Consider the following 18,255-nt stretch of genomic DNA (forward strand, 5'->3'; position numbering starts at 1 on the left):
AGAGACGCGGCGCGATCATGGCGCGGCTCGTTAGCAAGGGCCCGTAAATCAAACCGCAGGGGTGCCAAGCGCTAATACTCTTTGAGTTTGAATAGTTCGCGGTGGTTTGTGGATCGCGCGCGCAGATGTTGTTTCACGTATACCCCTATACCGTAACTATATACGTATACGTGCATGTTGTTCTCCGGTAAGCGATAGGAATATCTCATCCGTAATGAGTTTGTTAAATGGATTAAACGCTCGGCGCTTACAAATAATACTACACACGTATATACATACGTATGCGTATGTATAATGGCTTCTATAGCGATCATGCAGAGCAATTACGCGCTTTGTGATATTCTTTATTCTTTCCCGATATTATATGTATATAGCGGGGTTGATTTCTAAGAAACAAAAACTGTATCGCCTCGGTTTATATACGTGTATACATATACACACATGTATCGACGTATATATATATATATATATATATAAGTATATATGTATGTTCTAGGTATGCTCGACGACTATAAAACCATGGGTTGTATTGTAACAATGTACTCTGCGGTGCGGATAATTGGCGCCGTATACCGGGATCAAAGTTTTTTTATTCATTTATTTCTTATTATTCTTGGGCCTTTTATTCTCGTTTTTTTATTGTCGTTCTTCTTCTTCTTCTGCTTCTTCTTCTTCTTCTTCTTCTTCTTGGGCTCGGAACAGCTTGGACGGTAGGCTGAATCCTTGACGCGCCACGCGCTAAGATTTACTGTGGTGTGTACCTTGTTCGCGGTCATAAAATAATCAATAAAATCTGTAACCAGCAAACTATTTGACGCGCGTACGTGATTTAGAGCGCACCTCCTTTTCTTGTACCATCAGCTCTCACTGCTACAAATATGCTTATAGTATACAACAATTCTATAACCAATATCGTATCTTATTATATTTTTATATACTCGCGTATACCACTTTATAGATACATTCGGCGTGTTCGTTATTATTGAAAAAGTCTACCGCGTCGATGTACAGATATACGAGCGATTCGTATCCGAGTAGAATTTTTTAAAAAATATTTTATACGTGTGCGAGCGATGTAACGACACGTGTGGTTTTACATCTTACACGTGGAGACGAACGTCGTTATAATAGATCGTCACTCGATCGGCAGACGAAGATTCGCAGAATTGGCAAAAACAAAGAAATGATGCCGAGGGTAAAGAAACATTTCGTACGTACCCGCTAATCATTTTATACGAACTACGTCAAGATGGCCGCCAGAGCTGTCGGATACGAATGCAGTTTTCTTTTTTCTCGGCTTCATTTCTTTGTTTTCCGCAATTTTTGATACGCCAAAAATCTTCGACTGCTCGAGTGACGATTTATCCTGGTAATTCGGTTTGGGCCTAACAATAAACAGAAAAACTGCAATCACGATGGACTGTTGCATCGCCTATGAATTTTTCTCACACATCACGCTGCTGCCTTTGAAAATATTTTTAGAAACAGAACACATATTGTTCACATACTTATGTGTATAGATACATTTGTTTCGACTTGTTGTACAAACATTATTTTAGACGGTAAAATATAACTTTTTACCATTGTTCCGTAAACGCTGTACGATTGGGGGGGGCCGGATAATTTGCGGTCAAAAATATGAGCGGAACAATCAGGTACGCAAGCATGTATGCGTATCGATTCCCTGGGTTATATTCTTCCCCTTATTTTATTTACCTTAGGTATATATTCGTTTTGCTTCTACGTAGCCTGTTCCAAAAGTTATCTTTTTATGTATCGCGTATACAGATGGTCGTGACTTTATACATATACCTATAATATCCCTAAGCGGAGAGAACGCGCGGAGGAGATCCAAGTCGTTGATTGGGCGACTCGTTACGCGCCAATTAAACAGCATGGCGTATTATGCTGTCCGCCTGCTGCTGCTGCTGCTGCTGCTGCCGTTGCTGCTATTGATCTTGTATACCTCAACGTTTTTCCTTCATACGCTGTTAAAAAATCATCGATGGAAGGATAAAAGAAATTCTGTAGATACAGTTTGTTTTTTTTTAGAGTTTCCATCTCGGATTCGTCGGGTACAACGTCGTTTTCGCCGTCCATCGAAAAGTATGACGCTTTTTGAATATTTCCCTTGAACAAATGATAAAAATAAGATTGAACGAAGAAGAGGTAATATATTTCGGTCCATATTTAGTTCACGAATGGCGAAAGTCGATAGTTTTGTTGTTACAACCATGTATAGGCGAGTAAAGATGAGATTACATGTTATACACTTGTAAACTGACTTGCAATTTTATTCATAATAAGATTCATCCGATGCGTTAGTTTATTCATCTGCCTTCCACGAATTTATCCGACAATGAGAAGGATTATATATTTCATCTCTGCGAAGAATGCGACTAATATAATCATCTCGTGTATAAGGTGTATAGGTATACGTATACATAACATAAAATAAGCTAAAGCGGTTGAAAAAGACAATTATATCTAACCACGTCGTTGGTTTTTATTTATTTATTTTTCTTTTTTTTCTTTTTTTGTACAACCCTTTTATTCACCGCGGCAAGTCCCGTTCGCTTCTGAGAATCTCGTAGAATTTCAAATTAAGGTGCGTAAAGATCTGATGCAACGCAGGATTGAGATGTATTCCGGCTCTTTTATATAACAATAACAACTCAATCAAATAGAGAATATATGTGAACATTCATGGTCTCCCCATCATCCCTGGAAGGATATACGATTACAAGTAGGTATATATTGTGGCAGAGATCGTGGTCGTGTGACACAATAAAGACACGAAACAGACAACACGGTCGTCACGTCGAAATTAGGAAGGTTCTTTTTTTCATCTTCCTCACTATCGGCGTTCGATTTTCAAACTTTTAAAACGTTTAACGCGTGACTGTTTCATACGAGGAATTAGTACGTATAGTTATACCGAATTCGCGGAAAACTGGGATTCGTTTATCCGTCGATTGTAAAAGTCTTAATTTGTACGATCGAATTTGGACCCCTTTTCCGACTATGTACATATATACATGTACATAATATACTGTAGCTGTGTTTATATAATGGCCGTAACACCAAGCGATCTTTGTACAATTAATAGTGTTTTCTAAAACTCATGGTGTACCCACACAGTTCCTCTGTGAAAATCTCATTGATGATCGAGAACCTTGGTCGACTGTATACTATTCAGAGGCTGGAATACGGCAAAAAATAAAATCCTTTGTTCCGTAACAACCGTGAACTGTTAGTTCTTGGTAACGTGATAATCCGTATTCGATTTATACCAATATATGTATCTATACATATTGTATACTACGTAAGTACCTATGGGTTACATGCATTACGCATGTCATTCGTATCGGGAATAAGTGTATAAGTTAACGCGGTTTAGTACAGAAACGTTGTTTGCATAGTATATTACATAAATTACTACCGTAATGTTAGTTCTTTTTATTTTCATAGGATTTCATATTTCAAACTAGCTTTTAGTATTCTCGCCGAACGTTGGATTATTAAATGTTGAAGTTGGCGCCTTGAACAGCGGATTCTCGCCCTGTTGGGAATCACGAATAGACATATAAGTATAATAAATATCATGAAATTTTTAGATTCAAATTTGTTCGACAATTCATTTGATTCTTCGCTCACCCTTCCCCAGTTGGCGCTGACTCTTTCTTTCTCAAATTTCACCCATTCCCTGTGATCGTGGAACATGGTCAGAATTTTCCAAATCAAAAGTCCCAGAAGACCCAAAAACAATGTCAGTCCGATTACGCCCCCTGCAACGCCTGTGCATAAAAAACAAAAACACTAATTAACAAACTGTTGCATCAATTACATCAGGGGTGGGGTTCACCGGTCGTTGAAGCGCCATATTTTCGAATATGAAAAATTTATCGCAAGGAATCTCACTGTAAGCGCTGACTGTGGGGGCCGGATGCTTCTTTTCTTTCTCCGCCGTGACTTCGGTTATGCTCGTGTCGCCCCTGGTCGTTGTGTATATGAAAATGAAGGTGCCTCCCGAAGAATCCGGCATCGGACAAACGTGGGTATCTTTGTTGTAGGCATTGGGATCTTCGCTGAGTTTGTCGACCTATTACCGATTCGAATTGATATCAATTGTGCTCAACGAATCCTATTGGCTTTAATTATTATCGAACTTACAGTCTCGACATCGATGTTCAAACACCTCGGGCAATCGGGTCCCAGGTCGAATTCGGGTCCCTCTTGATAAGCGAAACATTCCACGCAGTCTTTCAATTCGTCGCAACGTTGGTTGGGACACGTCTGTAAAATAATCGACACAATCGCATCGATAGCACGTTGAGTAAGCGAATAGATTAATTTCAGAATAAAATTTGATAGAATTTGTTGTTGCACCGACCGGACACTCTTCGCAGAATTGTCCGCCTCTTCCTTCGGTTTTATCGCAGACGCATTGCCCGCAAATACAGTCCCCAAAACCGCTGCAAATTTTGCTATTTTCTCCAGGGGGATAACAGGTGGAATTCGTTGTCCTGCAATCGCAAGCTTCTCCTCCCCATCCCGATTGGCATACGCAGGATTTACAATCGCAACGTCCTCGATCTGGACCACCGCAAACCTGAAACACACACATGCATATATGTATAATAATATTATCGATGAAAAGTTCAGTGATGTACTCGCTCTCATAGCGTATAATTCACCTGTCCACCGGATCGAGGGCACGAAAAATTATCGCACTGACAAAATTCCCCGTAAAATTTCTCCCCTTCTTTCGGTCCGGCGTAGCAGCTGCAGGCTCCGCAAACGCAGGCTCCGTGACCGCTGCATACCTTAGCTGTCGTAGATTTGTCGCCACGACACACCATCGTCTCTGCGGACTGGACGGCGACGTTATCCCCTAGACAATCGCATTGTTTTCCAAAGTATCCCTCGTCGCAAGCGCACGTCCCGCACGTCAGATTTCCGTTTCCGTTGCATTTGTCGGATTTCGGAATAAAATTCTGAAATATATATTCGAATCGAATTAGTTTTGGATGCGTGATTTTGAACTCCACAATTATCGGACGAGAACTCCTACCTGATGACCTGGTCTCGAACACGGACAATCGCAGATCACTTCGACATCCACGATCAGCCGTTCGTTAACTGCTTGAGGTTTTATTTCGATGGTCTGACGCCAGTCTTCTGGATTTTCCGGACAATCGGTGGCCTGGCACAATTTTCATTTGAGTATATATGTACTTAACTGGTTCGTCATCAATGGATATATTAAAAAAATATTTTGTTTTCTTTCGCTTCCCACACCTTTATGGTAACGTCGAATTTCAGTATTGTGTCCACTCGGACTCCACTGCACTGGTTTCTTTCTTGCGGCTTTTTTTTCGAGTCAGTTTCGAGGCAGTTGCTGAAGAATTTCACTTCCAGCATACCGCTCGCGTTGCTCGCCATGGTAACCACGTTGGTAAGTTTCTTGACAACGGATATCAAGGTTCGATTAAAAAAAAAAAAGTCAAATCACATGCGACTGTGGAAATGAAATCATGTATATAAATTTTTTACATACCTCATATTCCCCCGTGACAAGATCAACAACGTTCATAGAATTTTCGTCAAGAATCCCGACGGACGAGCCATTGATGCGGGAACTTAAGAGCTCGTATATATCTCTTTTTTCGGGAACCACTGCGAATATTATATTCACGTTGTGATCGTGGGCTTGTTTTTCGATCTGGGCAATCGAGGGATAGTCCAGAAGTTCCGCGTGAGTGTAAAAACCATTTTTGTCGAGGTGACAAAGTTCGTCGTTAGGCTCCACAATTCCAGCGAGCTAAAAACGTATAACAACAATTACGCGCACAGGTGTTTTAGCAACAACTGAGCATCGATTGCAATTATTTAGGATTATCTCTTTTTTTTTTTTTCTCACCTTTCCGTCTCCCGCGATGTGGAATGTATCGTCACTGGAATACACCAATAAATGCCGAGCGTGATCTCGCCATCCTACTTCGTTAGAGCAAACAATCGTCTGCATTATAGCGTCCAGTCCTCCTTCGGGAAGATCTAGATTCCCGGAAATTGGCGCGCTCTTAACTTCTTCCTAAAGGGAATGACGCGACTTTCGAAACTTAATAGAATTCAATTTACTTATGTCAGAAATATATATAGATATATACATATATACCGTTCGATTATCTCACCTCAAATTTGCTGACATTATTCGTTAACGGCATTTGATTCTTGTACCCATAAGACGGCGCGCAAGCGCTGCCGTTCAACAATTTGCACATCTTAGATGCCCTGTACAATCAAAAAAAAAAAAAAAAAGGCTTGCGATACTCTCTTTGGATCACTCTGGTGATTATATTATTATGTTATAAATGGTGTACCATTCCGGTTGTGTACACGTCATGGGTAGTACGACTTTATCGACAAAACTACCGAAACCAAGACGAAAATTTGCAGTCAATCTTCTCATGACCTTTGCCAGTTGAAGTCCGAGACGCGATAGATTGTCTCTGTCGGATTCCATCGAAGCGGACAAATCCATGAGAAAATAAAGATCGACCGGATAATCCTCTGCCTGTTTGTAGTATACACTGAAAGTTTGTTCTTCGCCTGAAATTGGATCGGACTCACGTATGAATGACTATGATTTTCGTATCTCGATTTTGAGAATCAGAATAAACTTCAACTCACCACGACGCATGACCAATTTCATACGTTGCGGCTTTATCTGGACCTGTTTATCTTTTATCGACGAAAAAGGGTATTCTTTCAAGATCTTCATTGAGCTTGTTTGATCGACAATCATCTCCGGACGGCACCAATTTCCACCTTTTACACCAGCAGCTTGCTGCCGAACGCATCGCGGCGGCGAACCAACGCCCAAATGATCGCTCGGTTGCCTCTGCAATTGGAATTTAAAAAAAGAAAAAAAAAAAAAATAACAAATAAAAAAAATCGAAGCACCTTCCACCAATCGATAGTTTACGAGATTCGGTTTGTGAACACTCACATCTTCTCCGCACCACATGCATTTCGGAGTTCTGATACAAGCCCCGCACGTTTGATGGACAGTGCACGGGTCGCCACTGGTTTTCGTCTGTCCCCGAATTTCGAGAAGAAAAACAGACGACAAGAAAAAGCAAATGAAAAGAACCGCAGCCCTCCGTTCGAGGTACATTACGTCTAAGACCATTATTTTAATTGGGATAAACTTCGCGGACGGCACGTGATGTACGTATACTAATCGAACGACACCTAATTCATTCGAACCATCTTTTGCCGGAGCTAATGTTACTGAACAAAGCGAACTGGTGTAGTTCGGAACAGTTTCAACTGTGAATATATTCGAAATGGGAGAGGCTACCGACGGAAGCTGCGGTATCCCCCAGGATGTATGATGCAGCGATAAGGACGTCGCGGTCGCATCATCGTCTGGTATTCCGAGTCTTGAATGTATACTTATATAGAGACGGCTGCAACCGGCACGCGGAAAACAGGTATGAATTATTACGATGTATTATTTATTTCGAGTCTTTTTTTTTCTTTCACTGATGTAACGCGTTAAATTGTTATATACAATTGAAAAAATATGAATCACCCAATTGTTATCAGATATCAATTAATCATATTACATATATAGTTTTTCTTACAAATCATATTTATTACATTTACTGTATACCATATAGCCAGCGCGAAAATTATTCAATACAAGTTATTAAATATTTAATTTATATATTGAGGATTATTGTATCGATTTTTGAAGGTTTGCCACTTTTCTTTCAGCTTGCTTGACTTTTTGCTGCAACTCTTCGTTCGAATGTTCGACTTCGGCAATAGCCAGATTTCTGGCATCGTTTGATTTCGTCCTGGGAAAAACCCCCGATTCATTTCAAATCATTTGAATAGTACAAATATCAATAATAATATCAACGACGATATGTTCATTTTTGTACCAGATAGCGGTGAACTGCTTTAGATCCTTAGCCTCTGACAGCCCGTATCGGGTGATCTGATTAAACGTGGACAAGAGAGCCGCCATTTCTCGGTCGACATTTTCAACTTCATTCAAGTTTTTCTGCTGTTCCAATTTTCTCTCTTCGATTAGTTTTTGCTGGTTTTCCTTGCTCTGAAAACTCCAAGTAAGTTTTCGACAAATAATACGATAAATTAAAGTTCAAATTATACAACCAGAAAGAAATTATCTTACATAATCGGTCAAAGCTCTCCAGAACATCGGTGTTATCTCGGCCAGTTGATTTTCAAACGCTTCTCTGGAAAGAACACGAGAATATTTTACATGCATCAGATCGTTTGATCGTACAACAAATTGTGAATTCATAGTGTGTTTTTCCCCTCTTTAATTACAAATTTTTTCTGCGGAGTTCCTGACTTTTTTCCTTGCGGGATATTATTTTTTTCCTCGTTTCCCTTTCATTTTCGCCGCGAATTCTCTCGTTCAGAGCTTCGGTGGCGTGGTTCTTTTCCGCGTTATCTAAGGATTCCAATTTTTGCGAATACTTGATTTGCAGCCCATCGATCACCGACAAATTCTTCTTCAGTCTCGAATCATGCTCCACTTCGCGAAGGCGTTCTTCGAGCCTTTTCATCTGCAGGGATAAGTCGGGTATACGTTTGTAACTTTATTTACTGGCTGGACTTATTACAAAGCGGACATATTTGTTGGATGAAGTTCAAAATCAAACTCAGCGAACCTTCTCAATTTTAACATTGATTCGAGTCTTTACATCCGATTGAAGATTATCATTTTTATTCGACTCTGCCATGATTCTTCCACAAATTAATGTCTTAATTATGCGTTTGAATCGTACGGAATCGATGTTCCTCAGTGAAGAATCTTATAGTCAATGTTCAATGTCGTCAGTTGCTAACAATTGCGGCATCAAGACAAACGCTTTCGCGCCAAGCGCAGCAAGCAAGTTGTTATCGTTGACCGTTGACTGAAGATTGTAAAGACAGTCAACCCTTATGGGACTCTTGACCCCGTTCCAATGTCGATACAAAGTCTGGCGAGCTCGCGCCCTCTGTAGAGACGGTCAACCCTTGTGGGACTCTTGACCCCGTTGCAATGTCGATACAGAGTCTCGAGCGCTCGCGCCATCTGACTAGACGCGGCGGCGAGTCGTGAAGACTGTTTTCACAGTAAACTCAAGACTCATTCAACTCGGCAACGCGTTCACCGAACAAACATTCGTATCTGCGGTTTTTTAATCTCATTACTCGGATGTTTCCCTGTCAAATATGTTATTCGACGCGATTATTTATGACGAACAGTTATTAGCTTTTTACAATTTTACAAAAATACGCACTGCGAGAATTAGTTGGCGATGAACAAAATAGAAACCGCGAAGAAGTGGTTCGATTTATTTTTCAAAGCTGACGTCAGTTTATTAGAAAAAAATAAGCGCCGCGATAATTGTTTGGCGATGATAAAAAAAACCGCAAGAAAATTTAGCGAATTATTTTTTAAGGCGCTATATCTTGTATAAAACAAAAAAAAAACGCTTCGCGATAAGTATCGATGTATCGAACAAAGTGGAATACTTGGTTTCAGTTGTTCAAATGCTAGCGGGTCCGGAACGTTCATAAAAATTAATCGCGTCATTTGCAAATTTGCCATCAAAGATACATTTTTCCGCCATCGGATCAAAATCCAAGGCTAGAATTTAAAAATAGTGAGCTTCACCAGACACAACGCAGACAGACATCCTTAGTAACAGTAAAGAGCTGTGGAAATGAGGAGCAGAGAATCTGGATCGACGCTTGGCATAAGGTAGGGGTGCAATTAATGTTAACTACACACATAGAGACTAGTAGATGTTTATTGATAAATCAACGATATGAAATACATATTAATGTATTTCAATACATACCATACGTATTAATGTATTTCAATGTAGGTTATGGAATTATTTACACAAAGAGTTGTTTTCTAATAATAAATGGGTTACAATATCAGTGACTAGATGCCTATCTCAATTAACATCAAAATATAGTTATGATTATTCTGAAAAATACTAGACATATAGGTACGTAACGGTCAATTTATGCATCATCGATTACTCGACACGTGTAATAATTCACGTATAAATTTATCACCTACAAACCATTGAAATGCTTTCTTTGATCCATCATAATTATTTTTCTCATAATCAATCGATTTTATCTAAATAAATATAAATAACTATAATATATGTAGTTCACAATTATGGTATACATTGCCAGTGGTACTACAGTTGTAATTAAAAAAAATTTTTTATCGTACAAGTGATTAATTCGATATAGTACATGCTATAAGGCACTTTGCCACTATTTGATAATGATCCATAATACCATAACAATCGATTTCATGTATAATACGCTTGAAATATTTTTAGTGTTTACAATTATTCTAATAAACAATCAATGTAACAATACTATAAAATCTTCTACCTTTGAATTGATTTCATTCTTTCGACTCTGCAATGATTCCATTCACGGATAGAAAGCGTTACTCTTGACAATGTCAGCATTACGATTAATATAAATTGACAACTGTTTTTATTCCATGTTTTCCATTAAAATATATCATCTTAATATATCCTATCCGCCAGCGGACCAAGATTTTTTTGTGAGCAATGTGATGTTTTTTCTTCGAGATACACGTATCACCCAGTGGTTAATTAAACGACTGCAAGATTCAATGTATACTTGTACGTTAAAAAATAGGACATCTTATACAACTAAGTATGTATATCACTTACATGGATTTTTATAAATCAAAATTATGTTTCGTTTCTTCTGACTTATACTATGATGATCAGTAATCTCGTATCTTGAGATCAAATATGATACTGATGCACGTTTTTTTCACCATATTAATACCTAATACTGTTGTACTCATAATTGTCATGGAAAAATGATGCTGCTAATTGATAAGAAAAAAACAAAAAAAACTATCATCTTATCCGTATTTGAATGACTAACGTAGTATGCACCTACTAAGATGATTTGCGGTGAGCATTTTTCAGTTATAAATAATTACCAGATATTTCTTGTTTTTCCGTGCTAAACTTGCGAATATATTTCGAAATTACCAGTTTAAATATGCAAGTCCTGTTGATAGGATTCGACCTCATTGTACATATTTCTAACAGGATTTCCAATGTTGTTATTGTTGTTAGCGATAGAATTTCTAACCGGAGCAACTTTATTCGTGGGCAAATGTCCATTAACGAGATGTCCAATACCGTTAGCAACCCCATTTTGTATAATTGAAGTACCGCCATTAGCGATGAGTTGTTTCCCTCCGTTTGCAATACCATTTCCAATTTTAGCCACTCCGTTTTCCTGCGCAGCTTTAACCCCCTGATCGACGTAGCCCTGAACCTGTTTGGATATTGAATTTATCCCACCGTTTACACCGTTCACACCATTCACTGCTCTTTCTTTGACGGTTTTACCCACGCGATTAACTATGGATTCAACAGCGTTTTTCGAAACACCATTCGACAATTCTTCTTTAGAAAATACCGGCAAGTTATTCACCATGTGATCGATATTTTTTGTTATACCATTCGATACCCCATTATTAGCTACCAATTTTGTTTCTGGTTCGTGTGAATTTATTGAATTTGAATTCACGGCGTTTTTCGGATTCCTTTGACGCGATGCGTTTTGAATGTAGTGCTGCAACGCAGCGGTGAATTCGTCCTGAACATGTTTAGTATCTGTGTCGCCGTCGATCTGTTGAAGAGTAATAGCAATGATATAAAATTTCGAATTAGGTATGTTCCGGAAATCTAATTGTTCCATGTTTTACTCACGATTGTCAAGCGATTTTCTCCGTCCAGTGATTTCAACATGGGCAACGAGAGTTCTCGGAATATTTCCAGTCTTCGTCTAAAAGCAGATACGCTGTCGTCGAGTCTTCCTCTGCCCAGTTGAAGCTTGGAACAATCGAGGAGCAGAAGTGGCGGTTCTTGTCCAAACTGTTGGAAAGATGATTCCATGAATCGAACTCTTGAAAGTGACGGCGGAATAAAATTACCTTGTCTTCGAATTCGGCGACCTGTTCTGAGTCTCTAGGAAAGCCATCGATTACAATTCCATCGGTATCTCGATGTACCAAGACCTGTTTTTCTACCAATTGCATGACAATGTCCCTGGGCACCATCTCTCCCGCAAGAATTGAGTCTCGAACTATAGAATTTGTACTCGCTGAACCCCTAAGTAGACCGCCGATGCTTATGTGCACCCAACCCGTCTCATTGGCGATGGCCTGTGCGCTGAGAACTGCCTTATTGCTCCCTGGACCACCTGCAGCAGCGTACAAATAAACAGAATTTTCAAACGTTCGTCAACTTCTTCAGATAAATTCGACATCTCACCTATGACCCAGATGAAATAGGGCAATCCTTTTCTTGGTCTGTTAGCCGTTTTCAAGGGTTTCAAATCTGGAGACACTGGGGGCGGAGGAGGACTCAAATCCGCGACTACAGTTTGTTTCGCCAGTGGCGAGGAGGGTATCAAACCTCTTTCGACTTTCACCTGTTAAGATGGATTATTTAAATGACGTAGTTTCAACAAAGATCATGAATAAAATATTACTTCAGCTTCCACCGAGCCAGGAGGATTCGCAGCGCGATCACTTCCATCAGATATTCCAAGGATCTTCATGACGGCTTCGCGAAAATCGACGTAAACTTCGTTGGGATTTCTTTCGCCGTTTACCTGAAAATTAATAAAGATTTCAAGCCCTTCTAAAGTCTCCATGCGAACACCTAGGATATAAGAATAACATTTGAACATCCATTTACCGCAACCAACATTCCGCTTTGATCGAAATATTCGGCAACGGGCATAACGTTTCTGTAAAAATTATTCAGCTCCATTCTAGCTAATCCAAGAATAACGTGCCCAAGCTGAGCGCCATAATCGATTTGTCTCTCCAAAATCTCTTGCCTCCATGAAACTAGAACCACCCCGTTGACTATTTGGATCTGTAACAGTGGAAGAATGAGAAAATAATTCAAGCCGACATATAAATCAAAGCATATATTACGAGACTCTCAATTTACGTACATTTCTCGTCAAATACGTATGTACGGGGTAAATGTGTACCGCGTATATCAAACCAATGGTTATAAAATCGAGAGTTGAATATATATATACATATATGGTAGAGACACGCGAAGTGGTTTATCGTATACGTCACATAAACGTCTAAAGAAGGTACACGTAAACTGGCAACGGATCGATATCAATAGTGTCCTTAGGTTGCATTCCTTATTTATAAGAGGGCGAACCAACCCCTCGAGATTGGCGGCTTGGTTAAATTGTCAACCGACGCTATAAAATTGATCGAAAATTCTCCCATCACAATTTATAACTAGCCGCCGCGCCGTTGCTCGCGATCCAGTCGCCGAGAACACATATATAGATCGATGGATGAGATTACGGATCTTTTGAAAAATTCGCGATTGTTTGCCAACTGAAACGGGCACGAAATTCCAGCAGGATATATTGAAAATAATCCGTGTATCGACTCATTAATATATATTGTACCGAAACTTGATATGGTACACAGCCGCTTGCTTACGCCTGTCGATGTGAACCCATACGTGTATCGACGTAGAAATATAAGGGATAAATTTCGCACGCAATTGCGTCACCGGTATATAGAAGAGTAGGCCAGTAGGTCACAACCTACATTTTTGGCAACAACTTCTCCCCTTCTTTCAACCTCAACGTCTCCTAGAACGTCGTAGGATGTCCTACTATCTGCACGTGTAACGAGCGGCTTTATTTATAATTCATCATTATAGGAATACAGAAATTTTACTCGGAATACATGTAATTAGGAATTATAGGAAAAATTACAAGTATCCCCGAAGGAGCTATATTCACGATGTGGTATACAATTCATATGTTATCGATCAAACTTTCTCCGTATGGGATTGTCTATGGTGACCGTCCGTTCCTGGCTCTGTTAGATTTTTCTAGAACGCGACTTTTCGAAGCAGCTTTTTTTTACCACAAATTGTCCTTTACAAACTGGAGAAAGAATCGGTTAAAGAAAAGAGACAAAAGAATGTATTCACTGAACTAAATGAGACGATCAGTTCAATGAATTTCGGTGAAGGGAAAAAAGAATCGATCACTTTGCGTAAAATCCGATGACTTTTGAGCCGTTGAAGGATAAATACGCATCGCAATTTGGAATAAAAATTGTTATTTCATGAATTCACGTATACCTTTTCAGAATATTCGACGACGTCTCTCATATTTCTCGGATAACCGCTGACCAGATACGTCTTAGCTGTGGGCGACATTTTCATTTCCAGCATCAGAACTTCCGTCACGGTTTTACTACTGAGAAGCCCGAAATCCAGCATATCTGAAATAGTTGTATAAAGTAAGAAAAAAAAAAAAACAACGGTTGAAGTTTACGCGATTTTATTTTGCTAACGACGCGAACTGCGGGTTCGCCAATATACGAAAGTGGACGAACGGTGGATATCCACGCACGATTTTATGGCAACTTTGTGCGAAATCATCGATCCAGCGAATCTGATCAATTTGGTCAATATTAACACGTGAATCCCGGCGCGCGAATTCTCTGACTTATATTATACAATTGAATTGGTCGCGAATTTTTCTCCATACGAAATTATCATTGTTCATAAATTGTTGGGAAGGAATGAATCACCGACCGTTTCCCATAGCGTATTGTTGCAGTAAATCCGTCATATTGATATGCGTGATTCCTTTCTTCTCGTGCATCAAATTGTCACAGTGTGTCACCTTCCCGCTTCCCGGCCCCCCTGTGTACATACAAATTGGTATATATGTATGTATATGTATATAGGAATAAAACACGGAAAGAAAATAAACACGTGTTGCAATCGTTCGTTTGAAATGAGATCCGATAATATACCAAGAACAAAGATGACGGGTACTTTGGGCGACTCAAAGTTGACCTGTCCAATATTTTGCATGGGAAAATTTCCGTCCGGTGGTGTCGAAAGGAGACCAGCCTCCCCCTGCCATCTTCCCGTCCTCCACCTCTCGCCGTCCTCGAATACCTGCGATCCATTTTGTTGCTCTGCAACGAAAGCAACGAATAGAAGTGAAAATTCTAAATACGTTGTGTGGTCAAATTCATTCACGCACTCAACGATTTGAAAAGTACGGTCTATACATATCGGCTAATCGCACGTTTTGTGCTCAACAGTTATAACTTGTATCGTTGCACTTAAAAAGTAGGGGATAATAAGGTGGGGGGGTATAAGTAGGTAAGTTGGGTTCTAGAATAAATTTAGAATGCAAAAACCCATAGGGTGGTCATGTACCGTCACATACCGGGTGTCACGCGGCATAATTATCAAATAAGACCTGAGGAAATTCTCGATAAACGGCCAGACTGAGCTTTCATTAAAATAGACTTGTATTGGAATATAGCGGAATATACATATATAGTAAAGAAAGAAAAGATAGCCAATCGAAATGTGACTTACTTGAATCGTTCCATCTAGTTGTTGAGTGCAATGAAATACGAGGATGAAATGGATGTTGAAGTGCGATAATTGAAATATCACTAATACGTTAATGTTTATTTAAACTGGATAATCAAGAAGGGTTTACTTAACGGAATATTAAAATTCAACATTTATTCTTATCGATTTGATTATTCAGTTCAATGACGAGTTTATTCAAGTAGTGGTCAATCGGGTAGATAGTCGTCGTATTAATCCCCGGTGTCAAACAAGGGCAATTCATCCCACTGGAAGGGGTAAACAATGACCACTGTTGCGATAGGTGAGCTGGAGCATCTTATTTCCGATAGCAAAATGACTCCTCTCGCTGCTTCTCAGGTGCCATATGTGTACGTTTCCCTACATATCTCGATTGATATCTATCAATCAATATTTCATACATTCAATTTCATTACCTGATATCATTCAAATACGGGATGACAACATTATTTTTCATATTGGATTTAAAATATATAATTATACTTTCGAACGATGCACAATTTTATTATAACCAAGGGTTCGGACGGTCGCAGGATGCACGACAGTACTTACGTACGTAGAATTTCAATGGCATCTACTCACTAGGTATAATACGTAGTTCAGATTTATGTGTTTGCATGAGCTAACATACCTAAAAGTAAACCCTGGAAAGTTGCAAAGTCGCGCGTCGAACGATACATGTGTCTACGTACACGTTATTCTTTGCTAACGCGGACGACAAACTGTCACCTCCGTTGTACATATACATATATATATATATATATATATATACACCTGTATATTCTACATAGATTGTATTATATACACACATCAGCTATACTTTTTCATGGATTCATTTATATTTTACATCGACGTCACTGGGTCAACAAATGTGCAGGGGAAACTAGTTCCTATACGTATCACAGGTATTCATCGTCCCTTTGCGAACCTACCAGCTGCGGAGATCATGACGATATCTCCAATCACAATATTCGAATAAAAATGAAAACAAATTAATTAGTACTTCGATGATGTGACGAGTTGTATTATTTTTTCTCTTTGTAGAAAAAAAAAAAAAAAAAAAAAAAAAAACAGAAAAGAAAAGGAAAGAAACGAATGAAATAAAAATTCGACGAATTTCAAGGTATCGCAATAACAAAAGCGTTCGTGCGGTAATTTATTAATAATTGTCAGGTACTACGTAACACGCGCATTGCTGATAAACGGCTTAATGAATAAAATCTACAATTAGATAGCATGACGCGGCGTTTGATATATACAAACGCAAACTTTACGTCGTATTACATATTGTGACGTTTTCCAAATACCGTATATTCGATGAAAATGCTGGCCGTCAGATATGTGTACATACGAAACATCCAGTATGTGGAGGTGAATTTATATACATCGCGTCGCGTGTTCTGATTGATGTGCTATGTATATGTAGAAAATTATGATTAATAATCCGCTATATATTTATCGTGAGATCTTACGTCGTAAACTTACTGTACAAGTAAGAATTCCTGTTCAGTTTTTCACGATACCGATGCGAATTCACGCGAATTAGAAAAAGAAAAGCAGAAACTTTCCCCCGCGCACGATATCAGAGTAATGACGACGCAATGATCGCTTATATTATAGAATAATAAAAAATAATAGAAATATACACGTATCAAGGAGGGTGCACCCCTTAGCTTGTTATTGTTTGCAGTCATCGCGAGTACGGTATACAGGTATATAACGTACGTATGTACATATACGTAATCTTATTTTTCTAAAAAAATGAATGATATTAGTGCGCAGTTGTCATCGCGAAATAGGTAGCGATTCTCCGTCTCTTTGTACAGATATACGTCATAAATATATGCGTACGGCATCAATGCACGTTTTCAGACAATTTATTTGATCGATGAGGATAGAAGTGAACCGTGAACCGCGTACGAATACTTCTTTTCTACGGATATATTTTGTCGCATACTCATCGCCGTCTATCCACTAATAATTTCCATCACATATTCATAATCGGCTTTTTCTCCTAAGAACCAATCAGACAAATTGATCCCGGGTGTCCCAGCGGCCGCCCGCCGTTTATAATGCCCTCGTGAAATTTGTTTTCTTTCGTTTTCCAAAGACTTTACTTTACTCCGTTTGTCTTGTTTTATTCTTATACATATACATATATATACTCACCAGTGTCCAGGCAGATGCCCATAGTCCGTTAATTGGTACGGGGATTATTTTTTTTGCCTTCCGCAGGAGATGCCATTTATTTTTTCACATGACTGGATATTTTGCCAGTCCCCACCTGTGACACCAAGCACACGTTGCCACGAATAGTTGCCACGTAAATAAATACCGCGATCTCAAATTATTCACAATTCTTATTGACCTGTTATTATTGTCACTCCTTCGACCCTGACTTTGCTTGAGACTTTTTACCGACGATGGAATCGGGGAACTCATCAGAGCAACGGATTTTTCATTAAAATGATAAATCGATGTAAACCGAACTGTATACGAACACCTGTATATTGAAGAAGAACGATAGATAAAAGGGATTAACTTTTATTGGGGAATGATCTTTGTAGTATTTGAAAAGAAAAGGTAAACGAGAACTCGACAATTTTTGTCTGTAACGCCTAAGGGGAACCGATTTTTTTTTTCCACCCTTAGCTCACTTCCAATTCACTTTGGTTAATTAGTCGGGGCGTTTATAGTTATCACTCATCGGTCGAGCAAG

The 18,255-nt window shown here is 39.1% G+C and overlaps 3 protein-coding genes across 4 annotated transcripts; all 3 read right to left on the reverse strand.

Moving 5' to 3' along the window:
* Positions 1-3,394: 3,394 nt before the first annotated feature.
* On the reverse strand, positions 3,395-7,324 carry LOC105689933 (integrin beta-PS-like). The gene is made up of 14 exons (XM_012407322.3): positions 7,013-7,324; positions 6,694-6,904; positions 6,384-6,612; positions 6,195-6,294; positions 5,924-6,094; positions 5,561-5,824; positions 5,302-5,466; positions 5,075-5,206; positions 4,698-4,997; positions 4,394-4,612; positions 4,174-4,296; positions 3,922-4,102; positions 3,658-3,797; positions 3,395-3,562 (listed from the first exon to the last, which is right to left on the reverse strand). The coding sequence occupies exons 1-14, from the start codon at positions 7,193-7,195 to the stop codon at positions 3,488-3,490; spliced, it is 2,493 nt and encodes an 830-aa protein (XP_012262745.2). The 5' UTR covers positions 7,196-7,324; the 3' UTR covers positions 3,395-3,487.
* An 8-nt stretch (positions 7,325-7,332) lies between these two features.
* Positions 7,333-9,793, reverse strand: LOC110117215. The gene is made up of 5 exons (XM_048653073.1): positions 8,715-9,793; positions 8,368-8,609; positions 8,210-8,273; positions 7,956-8,128; positions 7,333-7,868 (listed from the first exon to the last, which is right to left on the reverse strand). The coding sequence occupies exons 1-5, from the start codon at positions 8,784-8,786 to the stop codon at positions 7,745-7,747; spliced, it is 675 nt and encodes a 224-aa protein (XP_048509030.1). The 5' UTR covers positions 8,787-9,793; the 3' UTR covers positions 7,333-7,744.
* A 31-nt stretch (positions 9,794-9,824) lies between these two features.
* On the reverse strand, positions 9,825-18,053 carry LOC105689774 (adenylate kinase isoenzyme 5). Of its 2 annotated transcripts, XM_048653066.1 has the most exons (11): positions 17,905-18,053; positions 17,706-17,820; positions 14,939-15,106; positions 14,715-14,825; positions 14,256-14,398; positions 12,819-13,001; positions 12,610-12,732; positions 12,390-12,549; positions 12,050-12,318; positions 11,826-11,990; positions 9,825-11,745 (listed from the first exon to the last, which is right to left on the reverse strand). In XM_048653066.1, exons 2-11 carry the CDS (start codon positions 17,725-17,727, stop codon positions 11,101-11,103), a joined length of 1,989 nt encoding a protein of 662 aa, XP_048509023.1. In that variant the 5' UTR covers positions 17,728-17,820; positions 17,905-18,053; the 3' UTR covers positions 9,825-11,100. The 2 variants fall into 2 exon arrangements, with proteins under 2 accessions (XP_048509023.1, XP_020710216.2); XM_020854557.2 differs by having other exon boundaries at positions 17,706-18,053.
* Positions 18,054-18,255: the final 202 nt, after the last annotated feature.

The sequence above is a fragment of the Athalia rosae genome, chromosome 3 (assembly GCF_917208135.1).
Source record: "Athalia rosae chromosome 3, iyAthRosa1.1, whole genome shotgun sequence".
NCBI lineage: Eukaryota > Metazoa > Arthropoda > Insecta > Hymenoptera > Athaliidae > Athalia > Athalia rosae.